The 18,021-nt window shown below is 35.5% G+C and overlaps 1 protein-coding gene across 1 annotated transcript; it reads left to right on the top strand.

The window, feature by feature from the left end:
* The first annotated feature begins 571 nt into the window (after positions 1 to 571).
* On the top strand, positions 572 to 17,537 carry LOC139697381 (actin nucleation-promoting factor WASL-like). The gene is made up of 9 exons (XM_071596059.1): positions 572 to 713; positions 802 to 947; positions 2,697 to 2,924; positions 5,292 to 5,394; positions 6,556 to 6,848; positions 9,802 to 10,168; positions 12,915 to 13,132; positions 14,329 to 14,412; positions 15,113 to 17,537. Exons 2-9 carry the CDS (start codon positions 828 to 830, stop codon positions 15,293 to 15,295), a joined length of 1,596 nt encoding a protein of 531 aa, XP_071452160.1. The 5' UTR covers positions 572 to 713; positions 802 to 827; the 3' UTR covers positions 15,296 to 17,537.
* The last annotated feature ends 484 nt before the right edge of the window (positions 17,538 to 18,021 follow it).

The following is an 18,021-nucleotide window of genomic DNA, read 5'->3' as shown; positions in this document are numbered from 1 at the left end:
AATGACAATGAAATACTCATGTATTTGTTGGCTGTATCCTGTGGCAACTTTGATCCTTAAGCGAACCATGAATAGGAAGAGCTCTATAAAAAGCAATGGAATGGTGATGTAATTTACAAGAAAGCAAATGCTATAGTGTACAGTCATAGTGCATAGTATTTTTAATGAATTTCAATGAAAAAAAGACGCTTGTGCATGCCATATTTTTTCTGATCATAACATTGTCACTTCGCCAAATATTCGTAAAACATGTTCATTAACATGATCTAGGTTCTTAATAAAATATCTGTTAGGTTATTCTCTCATTACATTGCCAGTGTCACTATGCTGTACTTGTACAATCATCCTTCCTCAATATTGTGTTAAAATAATTTACTATATTTTATTTATTTTAAAACTGAAATTTTACATGATAAAAATTTATATTGTAAAGCATATAATACATTTTACAATAAAATTTACGCAGTACGTCTTGTGGTGCTGAAGAAATTGAGTTTTGAAAGAACAAGCGGGAATCGCAACTCTGCCACTAGATGGTGCAGTATCGACAACGATTTCCAATGTTTCCATTATCTCTGAAACTATCCATAATTTGTCAAAGTCGGCCGTGCAAACTTGAAATCAGGGCTGGAGTTTAAAATGCATTGAAATAGTGCTGTGGATGCATACCAAGTGGAAAATTGTAATCGTGCTGCTAAGCTACGCCGAAACACGTATGTTCAAGGGTCAGGGTTGTGAATTGCTCTTAATGTCAAATGATAGCGATTTAAATTAATGGACTGAAATTTCTCTTTTTGCCAGGGAGCTTGAATTGATGTTAGAAGAAAATGACAGAAATGCGTTCACACCCTACAGCGGGCAGTAAGCATATCGAAAATAAGCCATCCAATTTCATATCAAAAGAGGAAAATGACTTGGTGTTCAGGCTTTTGGGCCCTCGATGTCAAGTAAGTTTATTTGTTTTAGGGTGGTGGTGTCTTTGTCTCGCTTAGTGAAATAAAGTTGTTCCCTGTGCTATCAGTAAACCATTATCAATGTACGTACGACTACAGTGCTTGAACGCATTGTCTCTATTTACTATTTTTTGAATGATGGCGGTGTAACTTTTTCCATTTTAAAGGTGTACACTCATTACTATATCAAAAATGTATTAAAATCACGCCAAGATTGTTTTTAATGGCATAACTTGTATGCGGTGTTCATGAGTTATCTGTTGTCTTCCTATTTGACAATCTTTTCATAAATTTTTACCTGTAGTAGATTCTTCATTTTAGAACTTGAAAACAAGGGAGATTAGAGAAGAGTTTGATCAAGGTTTCCAGTACCTGGTTTTTCACTCTTTAGAAAATGAAATTGTAGCCAACCCCACCTAAAGTTTACGTTATCCCGACTCTCATTTGTTTTCCCGGAGAAAGGAAGGGGAACAGGGTGTTCCTTTCGAGTAGGCATCGAAGGGCGTGGGAAATTTTTGGTCTGCTTGGGTGGTCCACTCGTGAATGTTGTTGGCGATGAATCAGACGGCAACTCTACCCACCTTTATGACTCACATCAAGGATATGTGAATAAATCAGTGACTTGAACACGGCTTTCGACTTAATCATTTTTGTCAGTCGATGAGAAGTATTGAAACTAGTTGGAGAAAGCATTATTTTTCTAATTAATAAGATATGCTATGTTTGTTGTGGAGCAATAATTTCCAGGCCTCTTTCCTATCCCGTTGTGTATTGCCCGTAACTTCATTATAAACTGAAATCTAATGCATACATGCATATATGCCCCCCTCAGCGTCTTCTGATCTGACCAACGCCATCAGAAAGGGATGTTGACATTAAATTAATTCTTAGGATGGCAAACTCCTATTGAAATTGGCCTAGTCATTTGTTTGGTCAGCAGAGTGGAGAGTGGGAATTAATGTTGATCCAAATCTTTTGGCCAAACTCATTCCTCCTAAATGCTATAAATGAACCCACAAGAAGATATTCTTACACTTTTTCTTTGACTTCGGTGTAATTTTGTAGGGTTTATAACCATTTGTAATGCATTTTCATCTTCTTTTCCCTTAGTTCTTCTTATATTTCACTGTCTAGTATTTGAGAAAGCTTATACATAAACCATAAAAACAGTAATCAACCCAAGGGTTGGTTTGTTAGATGATGGTAGAGTTCACCCAGTACTAAGCCCTATACGGGGTGTGAAATTCACACATCAGGGTAAAGGGGCCAGTTCCCTTCCCTTTGCTGGTGATGGTTTCCAAGGAAGATCTGGTACTCAAAAATCACATAGCTTGGGTGGAGCTGAGGGCGCCCATAGAGGCTTATATAGTCAGTAGTTCAATGCTCTACCCCTGGACTACCACGACCCATAAACCAATAGAAATAGCTTTCATATTAAAAGGTAAGTAGGTTATGAAAGTGAAATTTATAATAGATACATAGGTACTTATATAGATTTCACTATTTCATCTTTCTGAACTCCCAATTTTCTCGTTGATGAACTATTATAATATTTAAATCTTGTATGAAGAAGCCACTCTTAACTGTAGTACTCATTCAAGATAAATCTTGTTTAGAAATTGATTACTTCATTTGGGAATTTTTTGTGAAAGAAGTTAAGGTGAATCAATAAACAATTACATTTTATTCACAGAATTCATGGAGTCATTTCTCAATTTTGCGACATTTTTTTATTATAAATAGACATTGGCCACAGCTGTTGTGCAGTTGTTCCTGAGCGAATCACCTGATCACAGAAGTTGGCGAAAAAGAGAATGTGGAGTTTTGTGTTTAGTGAGAGACAGCCAACGTCGCTCATATTTTTTCCGACTATACTGCCCTTTGAGACGCACAATGATCTGGGAGCATGAAGTCTACAACAACATGGAATATAAAGCTCCCCTTTCATTTCTACATACATTTGAGGCAGAGGTGGGTAAATTTTGTCCATTACAACTTTTTGTATTAGTTAACAATATTTCCAAGTACACATAAATATATTGCCAAGACATTAGTCATCAAACTTTAAACTCAAAGGAAAAAGCAGAGGAAGGATATGCCCATCTGTATTGGCAAACTCTGATGTATATTGTATTGAGAACATTCATTTAGACTGGCCCGGATGAGTTTTAGAAGTGCACAAAATTCCAATCCATAATCTCTGTGGTAGAGGAGTGGGTAGTGTTTACATATTGGTCATGTGTACTTCTTTGGCTCATAAGTTTGTTTGCTGTTGCAGGTGTATTATTGGAAGGCAATGATTATGTAAATATTACATCTGTGCATCCAGAGAATGCTCAGATCTTCTCATGCAGAGTTTATATTTTACCATGGAAAGTTTAAACCATGTTCATTTCATAAATCTGACCTTATGTACCATAAAGTCAATGTCATAGTAAAGATAGATCCTTTTGCTATTATAGCAGTGCTTAATTACAAATAATGGACATATATAATATATTCTAATGACTGATGCTTTTGGCCTCAGTAACATGTTTGGTACACAACCGTACATTATAACCTAAACACAGTAATCAACCCTCAAGTAGATTTGATAGATAGACTAGTAGAGTTCACCCAATAATAAGCCCGACAGTGTGTGAAATTCATGCATCTGGGTAGAGGGGCCAGTTCCTTTCCCTGTGCTGGTTATGGCTTCCCAGGAGCACCTGGTATCTGAAAAATAGCCAAGCTTGGGTGAAGCTGAGGGTGCCCAGAGAGGCTTGCTCGGGAATCAAACCTGGGCCCTCCAGTCAGTAGTCCAGCACTCTACTCCTGGACTACCACGACCCCCTACCATACATTATACATAATCCAATTTCTCAGATTTCTCTTTTCTACTATCATGACACATTATACTGGTATGGGTGGCTTCCCATTACTGGCCAGTCTATAAGATAAATGCAGTATCAGCAATTACTCAATTACCTGTATGTAGAACGAACTATGAAACAGCCTTTCAGAAAAGAATGGCAGCCATATCACACTACCAAATAGTGCTGCACCAGTAAAGAAGTCCTTTTCATAATCATCTTCTTATGTGACATTTTGATTCTAATGTCATAATTTTAACTTTTACTCATAAAAAAACAACATACTTTTATCTCCTATTCATACAATGTGCTTCCTTTTTTTGGGAAACGTGGAAATAGTTTTTTTATTATATCTAAAAGTTCATATAATATCTGGTATCCTCCAAGAAAGAATAGGATTCTATTTCATATGGAAGTTGTATTATTCATAAGTATGTGTGGGGACCCAAAAGTAACAGAAATTGGGCCGCGGTGGGGAGTGAAAGGGGGGGAAGTCTTTGTTCGGCCAGTCGTACGTCAGGCTCACACCACCTGTGTCAGTATGTGCAGCGCCATCACTGTGACTGGATCAGCCCATCTGTGAGAGCTGTTTCAGTGAAACAACTTTTTTCATTTCGGCGAAAAACATGATGACGAATTATCAAGATCAACGCGCTGTACTGAAATTTTGTTTCCTGTTGGGGAAATCGGCCGCAGAAACTATTGTAATGCTCAAGACTGCTTATGGGGAAGCTGCCATAAGCAAAACCAGAGTCTATGAGTGGTTTACACATTTAAAAAATGGTAAAATGTAAATTGAAGACTAACCCTATTCAGGCCACCCTTCAATATCAAGAACTGACGAAAACGTCAACAAAATCAATGCCCTCATTCATGAAGACCATCGCAGAACCATTGATCAACTCTGTGAGATGTCTGGAGTGTCATGGAGTTCAATTCAGAGGATGCTAGAGCAGATCTTTGGCACCCAGGCGACTGATGCGCCAGCTCATACTGCCCTCTCTGTGATGCAGTTTTTGGCAAAAAACAGCATGACATCGATTGTCCACCCAGATTTAGCTACTCACGGGATTTAGGTCCCTGTGACTTCTTTTTGTTCCCCAGACTTGGAAGGGACATGAAAGGAAAGCTTTTTGACACTGGAGGCCCGATAAATGAATTTCAGAAGTGTTTCAAGCAATGGTAGCGTTGTTTGGAGAAGTGCATTGTGGCCAATGGTAAACACTTTGAAGGTGAACAAAATTTTATGCATATATATTCAGATCTAAAGAATCTGTAACAATATTCCTGCTATTTTTGGGTCTCCCCTTGTAGTATGTACACAGGTAAAAATGGTGCATAATAATTAATCTAATTATTAAGAATATCTAAGAGTCATAATTTTATGACTGATTATCAATGTTGATTCACAGATATTAATAGGTATTAACAGTAAAAAATTCATATAGAATTTGAAAGATAACTATTGTTTTTTTTTCTTTTTCAGGAATGCATGGCTGCATTCAACTTTGCCAATGAAAATGAAGCCATATTTTTACGGAATGCCTTGATGGAGAAACTTGAAAATATGAAAAAGAAAAGGATGGGTGGTAATGGAAATATTTATTTCAATGCATCTAATTCTCTTATGATCATCATATTGATAGTTACCCATAATTTAATTTTTTGCAATATTGATTTTTATTTCATATATTGATGAAGTCTCAAAGACTAGATTTGAAATGCATTCCATCATGGCTCAGAGATCAGTTTGTCCCAACGTTGCTTCAATATATGTGGGATACCGCCAAGGAGTGTGATAAACTCTCCCCTTGTTATACTGAATTCTTAGTTAATGATCACATGTTTACTCCCCAGATCTGAGTACAAATTACTGAAATTTTTCAAAATAGCACCCTTGTTAATTAACACATTCATGCTAGCACCTCTGTCAGTCGCAGTACACTCCTGGAAGGCATTGAAGGAAACCTTTTTCAAGCACCTCTTCATGGCCCCTTTTATTTTATACAGCATTCCAAAATGGTTGTATTTGTAATGTTGTATAAAAATTCAGGTCACTTTTGCAGCGATCCAAGAGGTCACATGAGATTATCACACGAACAGCTCTCTGATCTTCTGACAGGACCTTTGGCATGCACCTTTATCATGGCTAAATTTTCTGTAAGAATGCTATACACTGCTAACACTCTGGCATTTGGGTGTCGATCATAATTTAGCCTTTCACTTTTTTCACATTTTCACACTTAGTTAGTGGTGGAAGTCTCAGACCTTCCTCATTTTCAATGTCTGCTGTACCCTCCCAGAACATCTTGTGCCAGTGGAAAACCATTCCATGAGTGAATGTGTCATATCTGTAAGGATTCATAACCATGTTCATGGTCTCTGAACCCGATTTTCCGAGCTTAACACTAAGTATTTCTTGTATCATTACTCAGTGGAACATTGCATCTTGAATTTGTGGCATAATCCTTGAACAAAGGTCCACTCTATATGCTATCTGCTCACTGTAATGGCTTGCATATAAAACTGATGCAGGACATGTATGCTTTCTCAAAACCTCTTGTCACTTTTTCTGGCACTCCCTACAAATCACCCCACTCAAATTCTCTACATTGGTGGGAAAAATCGTTTTAATTATTTTTTTGATAGATTCTGTATATCAGCATAGTAATAATGAAAAAGTCAAATCAGTGATGCTGTCTTAAATGAATTGGTGATTGTAAAATATTAATAGTTATGTCTGATTGCAGATCGCCGTTCAAGGCCACCAAGCCAACCTCCAGCTCAGCTTCAGCGAAGGGATACTGGGATGATCCCAGTACCGGGACCTCCGCTACCAAATGGATTACCGGAATCACCCTCACTTTCAAGGGGTAAGAAATCAAAGAATCGAAGAGAGAAAGACAACCGTAAAAAAATCACCAAGGCTGATATTGGACTACCACTTGATTTTCGACATGTGTCACATGTTGGTTGGGATCCCAATAGAGGATTTGATGTGGACAATGTGGAAGATCCCCAGTTGAAGCAGTTTTTTGTGATGGTGAGTACATTTTATCTCATAAAATTGTGGACAGTATGACTACCTTGTTTTTAAAATAAATTCATTTTAAAAAATGTTTCCTAATTCATTATTGCCTTAACAAGTACCGCTCAGTGGCCCAAATATTTGTTGCATCTTATGCTTGGATCATACTTAATTCAGCATTTTGCTTTTTATCTGCATGCATTAAAATTTCAAGTACAGCCGCACAAATTTCAGGAAATAAAATAATCCATTACAGTACGGAATAATGCGGACATTAATATCTAATCGCTGCTTCTCTATGTGAGCATGAAATTTTCAATAGTTAAAATTAAAATTTTGACAAATTTTATTAGATGATTTTAACCACCTCCTCATATAAATATTTAATATTATATTTATTTTTGATCTGTGTGCATATAATTCATTCAGGAAAGGTTAACTATTTATAAATCATCATTCAGCATGTGCTTTCTAGCTGAGTCCTTTCTTCTTCCATGTTTTGTGCGTACAATAGATCTCCTCTGTGGGTGGGCTTTATTCTGTAGTAGGAATCGTCATAATATTGTCTTTCCCTGTGAGACATGGTAGCATGTTATTTGAAAAATGCTTACTCAGAAGTTCATACTCTATTCTTGTGGTATATTTTGCAAATAAACCTTCCACCATTTGTATCCTAAGTGATAGTTGATCAAATTTATGGCTGGTATTTTCTGAGTAGATACTTATTGAATTTAGAATAGTTTTATTCAGAAGCCTTTGAAACGTCTTAATGTTTTTGTCAAAATTATTGCGAGGAAAGTTACAGTAAGTGTCCATTCACACAGGTGATTCTTGGCCCTTGATTCAGTAAGGGATCTATTAATGTTAGAATAATTTGTGCAGTTTTTACTTATGTCAGGTCCTGTAAGTTTTGACTCTAGAATTATGTCCTTACCAGTGTAAACGATAAATGACCACAAATATCCTGTTTGCTTCACACAGCTCAAAGTTGCCATATTTTCATGACTTTAGGGGAAGATAGTATTTGAAGGATAAGTGACACTTTCATGCTCTCAAAGACTCATGAATAGAGTATCTATGTTTGATAAATACATCTCCTAAAATATTTTGTTAAGCTGAAATATTACTGGAAAAATCTCTCTTAGTTTTGGCACTCCTAGATAACTATCTCGACCTTTTTGTCTGCAAAATGAAAAGCTATGCAGACAATCTTCAATCAATCTCCTGTTATATCATCACCAAAACCTGGCATTGATGTGAGCGTGGGCTTCAGATCAATACCCATTAGCATAAACAAACTTTACACAAATGTCTTCCTCTGTCTCTCGTTTCCATGATGTTAGTCTAGATTTAGGTGGTACCTCACCACCTCACTACTGAATGCATTGTTTAATGTCTCAGTTTGTTTCATCTCTGATTGTTTTGACAAAATTTCACCAGAAACAATTGATAAATACTATATCTCTCAGATTCTAAGCCTCTCTTTGAGATCCACAAATACAGTTGAAATCCTCAAAATGCTAGTTTTAATTTGTTATGTTCTCCCAGACAAATTAATTCACTTCACCCTCATCATCATTACCACTGGTGTCAGTTTCCATCTCCATTTTCCATCATTACCACTATTAAGTCAGTTACCAATTTTTTATGAACCTCTGTTTTCACTATCACCATCAATTGATGAGGTATTGTCTGATTTCCCTGACTGCTAAGGTTACCACCTTTTCATTACTCGACAGGAATAACCTTTTTCTGCATATGGAACCCATTATGAGTTCCCTAGGATGACGAAAGTGAACTCTAATTTATTCCTCTCTCTGTGCAGTAAAAATTACATGCTCAGTATCTACATAATGAATTGACTTTTGCAATAACTGCAATGAAAACTGAACAAAAATGTTTTTGTGTTTAATGTATACTGACAAACTACTGTGAGACCCAAAAGCACCAGCACAAGCTAGAGAAAAGTCTGCAACTAATTCTTCCTAGGGGATACACCATCAACACAGTGTTCATGACTGCGTACGCCTTTGTTTATAAGACAAAGAAGATTCTTGTACTTCCTACCAGTCAAAAGGACCTTTCACTTATAAAAGATTCCACAGAGACACCCTGAAACAACAGGTGTAGCATATGATTGAGTGTTGCATCAAATTATTTAATGTGCATATCGTTGCTTTTCCCTTTGGGAATGTTTACTATAGATTATGATCACGTAAGCATTTTTTGAGTTTCATATGGCTTTTAGTCAACTCGTTAGATAAATTTAAGCAGTAATAATGAAATAGAGAAAAAATGAATGAATTTGTTGGCCATTGATAAAAAAAATGTTGTGGATGTTAAATTGGCAAATAAATAAGGAACACAATAATGATTATTTTATAACTTTATATTTTAAGTAATAATAATCAATTTGAAGTCTTCCATTGTAAGTGTATGTGATAGGATGTTGATTGAAGCAAGAGTGGTGATATAACAAAGATAAATGCAAGGATTAATTCTGAACATAATAGTATGTTGTACGACGACATGCAAAAATTCCTGTGGATATAATATGGCATCAAATGGCTTTGAAGGGTTAACAACAGGGTATTACTTAATTTATTGGAGCAATCTAATAACTCAAAAAACTACTGCAATTTTGAGTATGTACTACTGTGACTTCAAGGCCCTTAAATTAAAGAAGCACAGAGTAGAGGCATACAGGACATTTGGTGACAAAGGTGTGTACATGGTAGTTATTCCTTGTAGTATTATGATTCCTATTGTGAATGCTCAGCCCTAAGATACTTATGGTATGCATATTAGGCTGTTCACATCTTCAAAGATTGTTTGGGATTTTTTGGTGTTAGTTGCACTCTTGGGCTTTAATAACTTTGGTGCCTAAATAAATTTAGTTTTACACCAATCTTATGTCATAGCATTCTGCAATAATACATTCATTTTTGTATATTGCTTTCAACTACAGGCAGGTGTTTCTGAGAGCCAGCTGCAAGATAGAGAAACTAGGGAATTTATTTATGACTTCATTAATAGACATGGAGGCATTGATGCAGTCAAGGAAGACATCCATGCCACCCCTTCACCACCCTCAGGTCCTTCACCATTATCGGTAGCTTCGACTATGCCACCGCAATTGCAGGGGCCCCCTCCTCCAGTTCCAGCAAGATTTGTCAATGCCCCTAGTGCCCGAACAACCCATGCTCCTCCCCCACCTCCGCAACAGCCTCCACCTCCTGTACGTACTGGGCCCTTACCACCTCCACCTCCTCCTCCTCTGCGAACCATTCCAAGGGCAGACACCTTCCAACCTCCTCCTGTGAGCCGGACTGTAGGTAAGTCAAAAGCTGTTTCAAGGTCTCTTTATTTTACCATGTTTTTACCTTTATTTTGCATAAAATGTTTTGATTTTAAGGCCAAGTATGTTCATGCTTTGGGTGGCCGGTTTATTTTCATTTATTTGTCCTGGGAAGGCCCACAGACTTTAATTGATGTTAAACCTCTAAATTGTAACTTTTAGAGGGACCAGTTAAAAGGAATTTAAAGAGGTTTAAATAAAATTAATAGGAAAAAGAAAATTTAAATTTTGGTACTGAACAAATGAAATATATCATAAGAATAAAATAATATAATTAGAAGAATGCATTTTATTTTGCACACAGCTATGGTGGTATGTAGGATTATCAATATGAGGATGGAGTGGATAGCACATGATGACTTAAGGGATGATGATGGTGTGTGGCAGATGGAGATTCAGGATGGGTAGTGTTAGGAAGATGGATAAGACAGTGCCATTATCACCTGTGCTGTTCAATGTATATATGTGTAGGAAATATTTACAGAGGCATGGGAAGAACTGGAGAGAGGAATGAAAGTATGTGGACAGTTCATGAAATCAGTTAGGTTTGATGTGGATCAACCTTAGTTTTTGTCATCAAAGGGATTGCTAACATTGCTGAGTGCATGAGAAAGTCAGTGTGACAAATGTTTGGTGAAGATTAATGTAAATAAAACATAGGTTATGAGATTTTCTAGTGGGAGAAAGGTAAGGAAAGGAGAAAGAAAATTAAATATTAAAATAGGTGGACAAAACTAGAGCAGCTGGTGCAGCTAACCCATCTAGGAAGGGTTTTGGGTCAAGATGGTAAAAATAATAGGGATATCAGAAGAAGAATTGCATTAGGCAAAGAAGCTTTCATGAGGAGGAGGGAGTTAATGACTGGCATGTTGGGTAAGGATGTTAAGAAAAGATCAATGAAAATTTTATATGGAGCATGGTTATGCATGATATGGAAACATTGTTATAGATGTATAGGTGTAGATTGTAGGCTTTTGAAAGTGGGCGTGGAAAAAGATGGAAAAGGTAAAATAAACGAAAAGGAAAATCAAAAAAGAATTGCTTGGTATGGTGAGGGAGGAGAGATGGTTGTTGGGAGAGATCTTGAGGAATGAAGATAAGTAGATGTAGAGTATTTTGATTGACGATGGAAAACTGAAGACTATGAGAGGGAAGGAGGTCAGGTAAGCAAGGTAGGGGAGGAAAATAATTGACAGGTTGGACAGGATGGAGGGAGTTACTTGGAGTTGGAGAACAGTTTAGTGTAGTGTAGTGTGTCAGGTTGTGTCTTTTTGAGTGGGGTTGGGAAGTCTAGTGGTGATCAAGTGTGTTTTCAACCAAACTTTACTTAGACTACATAAAATAATGATAAAATACAAACCACGCTATTACAAACAGGTGTAATACTTATAGCAATCTTAAAAATATAAAACTGAAATACATCCTATAATTTAGGAAAAAAAGAGATCTATATTAAAAATAGGTTAGAGATCAAAGGTCATCAGTTCATCTTGTAGGTAAGGTTTCTTCACCACCACATTGTACAGTATATTTTAATACTTTCCAAACTTATGAGGACCCTAAGGAATTAGGCAAGATGTCCTATTTCTTCTTTGCCATTTTTATTTTTCCAAGTTTGTATTTATCATTGTTTTTTGTGGTCTAATAACTTGGGCATGTTCAGGAAATAATGAAAAGACAATGTTACAAGATTTTGTTTGGCTTGTTCTTTTCTATTGCTCTCAGATATTCAATGCAAATGTTCTTTGTCAGGGCAAGTTCCTTACATGCATCAAATTCCTACCAAATTTCCATCTTATGCTGAATTTTCAAAATATTTTACTTCAATGTCTTCTAATTAAAATTCAATATTTATAAATCAAATAGCACTTTGTCTGTGGTAAAGTGAAATACTGCTAATGTTAGGTCATTCTAAAACTCTTTTGAGTTTTTTTTATCTCAAGTGACTATCAAAAAACTGATCTTGCTGGAAAGTCAAATATTTTCCAGGTTTCAGATTAAAATATACTTTACATCTCTGAAAATCATAAAGCAATTAAAGTGAAATAAATATCTTGACAAGCATTTCTTGAATTGAGCAAAATGAAGAATAATAAAGTTAGAACTTACAGAGATTAACTGAACTATGCTCATAAATACTCAAAAGCTCATATTACCTGAAGAGTAGTGAGATTCAATGAAAATTTCTGGTTTAGAAAAATATTTAGTTGTGATATATACTGCAATGGTTCAACTGAATGAGTGACAGAAAAAAGCTAACTGAATGATGAAAAAATTGTATTAAAGTAAAATTTAAATTCAGCATATGTAAATTTGAGATCCCCCTGTTGTTATATTTTTAACCTCGAGTAAAAAGGAAAAACACCTAATTTTGCACTTAAGATGTTTGATGCCTATTTATTTTCATTAAAAATTTACAATTTGTGTGGATTTTTAAAAAATTAGTGTGAATTTTACAAGCTTCAATCATTGAACTTATGTAGAATAATATGAAATAATTCAATAACATATACCGGATGTATGTATAGGTATTCAAGGTTTAGCCATAAACTAATTTGAGTCTAAGAGTGCCAAATTACCTCTCCTAAAAGTCGGTCCTGGTTAAGTATAATCATTTATCAGGTAGACATGGAAAAGTCAGAGCCATAGATATTTTGACAATTGTGATTTCTTCTTGTGTGTGGATGGTTGTGCTATATCTTCTGCATTTGTTATTAATCTAGGCGGAAGCTCTCCTGTGATTGCGCCTCCACCTCCACCTCCTCCTCCCCCACCTCCTCTTGAACCCCCAGTGCCACCGCCTCCACCACCCCCACCTGGGCCTTTGACTCCCGAGTCCACGATGCAGTCATCGGGAGGGGGTGGAGCTCCACCATTACCAATGCTGTCTGATGCACACTCAACACTGATGGATGCTATTAAGACTGGAAAGACCCTCAAAGTTAGTCTACCTTTCTTCTGTGTGCATGCATAGATATTATTTGTTGAGGTTGTGTTTCAATTTCTTTTCAGGTTTAAAGATTTCCTCCAATTTTCAATGACTCTATATCTTGTTAAATAACATTAGTCATTGATGGAATGCCCTCAGGACCTAATATTTGTTACTTTGTCTGAGTGTTGAAGGTGGGGGAGTTCATCCGAGCAAAATTATCTCAAAAGCTTACAGAAAGTTGCTTTTTTTAAGAAGGCATGAACAAAGCTAAGTGCTTAAATGCAAGATGTTAATATGGGCATTATGGAGTATACTACTAATGTATGGGATCCGTACAAAAAGTGTCAAATATATAAGCGAAAGAGAGTGCAAGAGATGGCTGGCCAATTTTTGCAGGACAGATATGGAAGGGAGGAGAGTGTTTCTTAAATGTTAAACATTTGGGTATGAGAATCGTTTAAGTAAAGAAGAGCTTACAGATTAGTGGGAATGTGGGGCATACATGGGACATAACACATAAATTGATCATGGAGAGAGGTTAGAAAACCCAGCCTTTATTAGAAAAGGCAATCATACTTAAAAAATTGAAAGAAGAAAGCAAAGCAAAAATGAATTATTCATTTGTTAATAATCTAGACGAGTGGAACTCATTCTTGAAGAATGATAAAATCCCATGCCTATCAGTGTCAACCAGATTAAATACGGAATCAAGAGGTTCAGTAATTTTAAAGCAATGAATTTTGACCTTCCCTCATATGGCTGTAATAGTATTTTCGAGCGTTTCAGAATGGATAAATAAAAGCAGCATGTGTATACAAAGCGGTCTGGTGCAATAATTTTATCTGTAAATTATCACAGGATCTATGATATTCTGTGGTGAAAATAGGACCTCGCACTGTGTGAAAATTACATAGCTTTGTAGAGGTATTGGTTTGGGGACCAATTTATTCTGTTTTGATGCTGATTTTCATTTTAAGACCTGAGTGGAACAAGGAATCAAAGAAGTTAACCAAACCATCACATTAAAAGTTATTGATGCCAACTAGCATCAATAACTTTTAATGTGATGTTAGTTCAGTCCACTGGTGTTTTTAGTACCATTTGTGAGTGGAGATAAATAATATACTTGGTACTAAAAGAGTCACATGAATACTGTGCTAATTTTTGACCAAAGCAACCTAGTGATTAGCTTACCTACTTTGCAGCATGTGGAGGTTGACAGAAGACCCAGTGCTGATTCGCGTGGGGAATTGCTGGATCAGATTCGCCAAGGTGTTGAACTAAGATCGGTGAGTTCATAACATTCCTATTATATGTTTAATTGGAAAGTCCTTAGAAATTTAGACATGTTTGGCATGAATTACATCAATAATATGAAAAGAGCTGGTAGAACTATTTATAGTGGTATCCTTTACACACTTATGTTTGTAAATTGATTGAATTTACAATAGAATGGTGATTGTCCAGTGCCTGGTTATCAAATAGGCAGATTATTCATTGGTCTCAGCCCAAGGAATTCTCTCCTATCCAAGGACTTCTTCCTTTTGCATCTTAGTGTTAGTGGCTTACATTATATACATTATATAAAATGGAGAAGTTATTCCTTCTGCACTCATAACTTTTAATTGTAAGCTATCTAAAACATTGTTCCATATTAGTAGGTCATGAGCAACTGTGTATTCTTCTTAAATTGATGCTCTTATTTTTATTTCTTTTGGAATGATTAAAAAAGTGACAGCAGTACCCAATTTTGCTGTAAAAATAATTAGAAAACATTGGAGGTGTTGGAATTCTAATTTTGCTAGGTGCCAATCTTTTTAAGGGTTTCAATGGCATTGAAATATGGTTGATTTGGTAGTCTATAATTTTACTGATTCACTTAGAAACAATAAAAATGTGAAAGCTTCATTGTTTATGGTATTGTAATAACTCTTCTTGAAACCATGTTTGCCTAAAACTTTAATTCATAATCACATCTTTTTATTTCAGGTATCTGCTGCACCAAGAAATGACCGCCCTGTGTCCTCAATGGCAGTGGCCGACAGCCTTGCTGGAGCCCTAGCCAGAGCTCTTGCTGAGAGGTCACGTGCTATCCATTCATCTTCTGATTCATCATCTGATGGTGGTGAAGATGGAGAAGATGGTGATGATGATGAAGATTGGGAAGACTGACCAAAAAGTCGAAGCTGCAGCACCATTGGGAGCTCGGCTTAGACAGAATGCAAATATGTATACAAAGCTTTCATCCACTAATTTTTTTCTTCCTGAAGGCCAAAGTATATTTTCTTCTGAACTTGTTGCTGTTTATTTCTTTGTCTGGATGTAAGGAAACTAATCATGTAATAACGTTAACTGATTGACAGTATTTTCCGGGTATGTGCACTACTATTAAATTCAGTGGAATTAGGGCCTTGATTTGGTTTATTTAGAATCTTAAACTCTATGGAATCACTCTTTGGTTTTTATAATACCCCTATATTTAAATTAAATCCATCATTAGGCACAGTTGAGAGGCTAATTGATGATTGCTTTCCATATGGACTGAAATGTGGTTTTAATATGCCTTATAAAATGTCAATAATGCACATAACTTTTTTGTGCGGTAATTCATAGTATTAAAGTGCATGACAGTAGTCATGCATATTGTTAGCTAGGCAGATTGCACTAATATTTTTACACATGGCATTTGAAAGTTACCATATTCTTCTGTAAGTTTAGTGAGAAGTAATATGTGCCAGAAATAGGCCAGTGGAAATAGGATGGTGTTATATCCAGTTAAATCATGTACAAAATAATACCCATTGGCCATATTTGTTTATTGCTGAGGTAAATTACCTTTGAAGGTTAACAAAAGCAATTAATTAAAATTTATATGCATTATGTAGATAAGAAGAATGCAGTGTCTTCCTATAAGTATATTTCCTGGCCAGGAAATAAATCTAGGTTTATAATATCGATAAGAATTTTTTCTCCGCTAGGTCATAATATCTAGAAGAATAGTTGCATTTTTTTAAAACAACTTTTCAAAAGGAAACAATTAATTTATATCAAATGAAATTAACCTAAATTGATTTGACCTAGTTGACTTGTGCTATAGATTAAAATTGTTGTCGAGTAACTTTGATGATTTTTTTTAATGTTTCAGCTTAATTTCTAGAAGTTCAGTTGTTCAGTTTATGTAATATGACATTGTTACTACTCATAGACATACATAACCCTACAGCTCTGGTGGGGCTTGTGCTTATTTAGGTATTGGGCAAAAATGATATCAAAAGACTATATTGTTAAATGTAATTAAATCCTCCCTAATGATAAAATTTATTAGTTGATATATATTTCTATGATAGGTGAAAAGTTATACATGTGGTTATCCTAAATTGTATAACATTAAAAACCTATGTATAGGATGCACTACATCTAAATTTTCAAACCTAAAAAAGGAATGATTTTCCTGAATGGATGTATAATATTTTATGGCTCTTATCTCTACAAATATCTAAAAATTGCAAGCCCACAAAATAATATTTATTTTTGATGGAGATATTTCGGTAACTAGCAAATGCAGTAACACGAACAATTTTTCATACTCTAATTGCACATTTGCCATCATTAGTAGAACTATAAGCTATTTGAAGTGATGGAAATACTCTGGGTATAAACAATGTTCTCTCATTAAAAGAATGCACTTACATTGTAGATAAAAAAATAGCTGTATTTCATAAATAACTTGCTTTATCTATAAGCTGTTAAAGTCACAACTTCCAAGATCTGATTATTTACCTTCTGTTACATCAGCAATCAGTATGACATATCTTCAGTAACTGTGTTGCACATTTGTTGTTCTCTTTTTCCTTCTTTGTTATTTTGTTGTTGGTTTCATCTTAACCACTGCAGGGCAGGATATACATTTCTTCACTATCTCTTCTTCTGTCATTATTCTCTGACCTTAATTAGTGCCAACCTATGGTGATTGTAGACTAAGCATTAATATGTAGCGTGTGAATGAAAGTTTGTCATTTCTGATCCATTAAGTCCATTTCTTTTTTATACATAATTTATCTTCTCTTTAATCTTTGTGTCCAGTGTATTTTTTATTATTTAGCATTTATGGTAGCATTCAGCTTCATATTATGTGCACAAAATTATAGTCATTGTTTCTCAACATTGAAGTGCACTTGAAGAGGTGATAACGTTTTACTCCCTGCATCCTATACATAGGTATTTAGTGTAGGTTGTTGTCTACTGTGTTCACATTGTGGTGACTATGGGTATTCTTTTGATATGTTTCAGCCAAATTTGGAGAAATTTCTTGTTTTAGGTATATTTTTATACCAAGATGAATATAAACCTGAAACATTTGTTTTGTTGTCTGTTCTTCTATTATATTTAATATTTCGGGAATAAATTCAGTTGAAGTGCCATAATCCAATATGCATTTCTTTATTGTAAGTGTTTGTAATCATGGAGGAGAAAATGAGTGACACTGAATTAATCTGTGGAAAAGAACTCTTGACCATCAATGGGCAAACACAAACTTGTTTTAATTTTGAACTACAAGGGCTGTCAATGAAGTAACTTTCAAAAAGTTTCAGCCTAGTGTGGCGGTAGGTAGGGCTAGAGACACCATCCTGGTGTTTAAACATCCCTTCACTCAGGATGCGTTCTGCTGTGGTATTGTGCAGGTTGTTGTTCTTCTATTTTCCTCACTGCAAACTGTTAAAATGTATGCTGCAACAGAAAACCCAGCAAGTTGTCAGCAAGGGCTGTCCAGAAAGTAACTTACATTTTGAAATAAAATATAAATCTAGTGACAAGACAAAGTTTTACTATAAAAATTTGAAAGGCACATCCTTTAACTATTTTTTTACATAATCACCATTCAAATTGAGGCATTTATC

The sequence above is a fragment of the Hetaerina americana genome, unplaced genomic scaffold (assembly GCF_022747635.1).
Source record: "Hetaerina americana unplaced genomic scaffold, ioHetAmer1.1.p SCAF_74, whole genome shotgun sequence".
In the NCBI taxonomy this organism is placed as follows: domain Eukaryota; kingdom Metazoa; phylum Arthropoda; class Insecta; order Odonata; family Calopterygidae; genus Hetaerina; species Hetaerina americana.
Note: the sequence above shows the minus strand (reverse complement) of the source record. Positions and strands in the feature narration are given on the sequence as shown.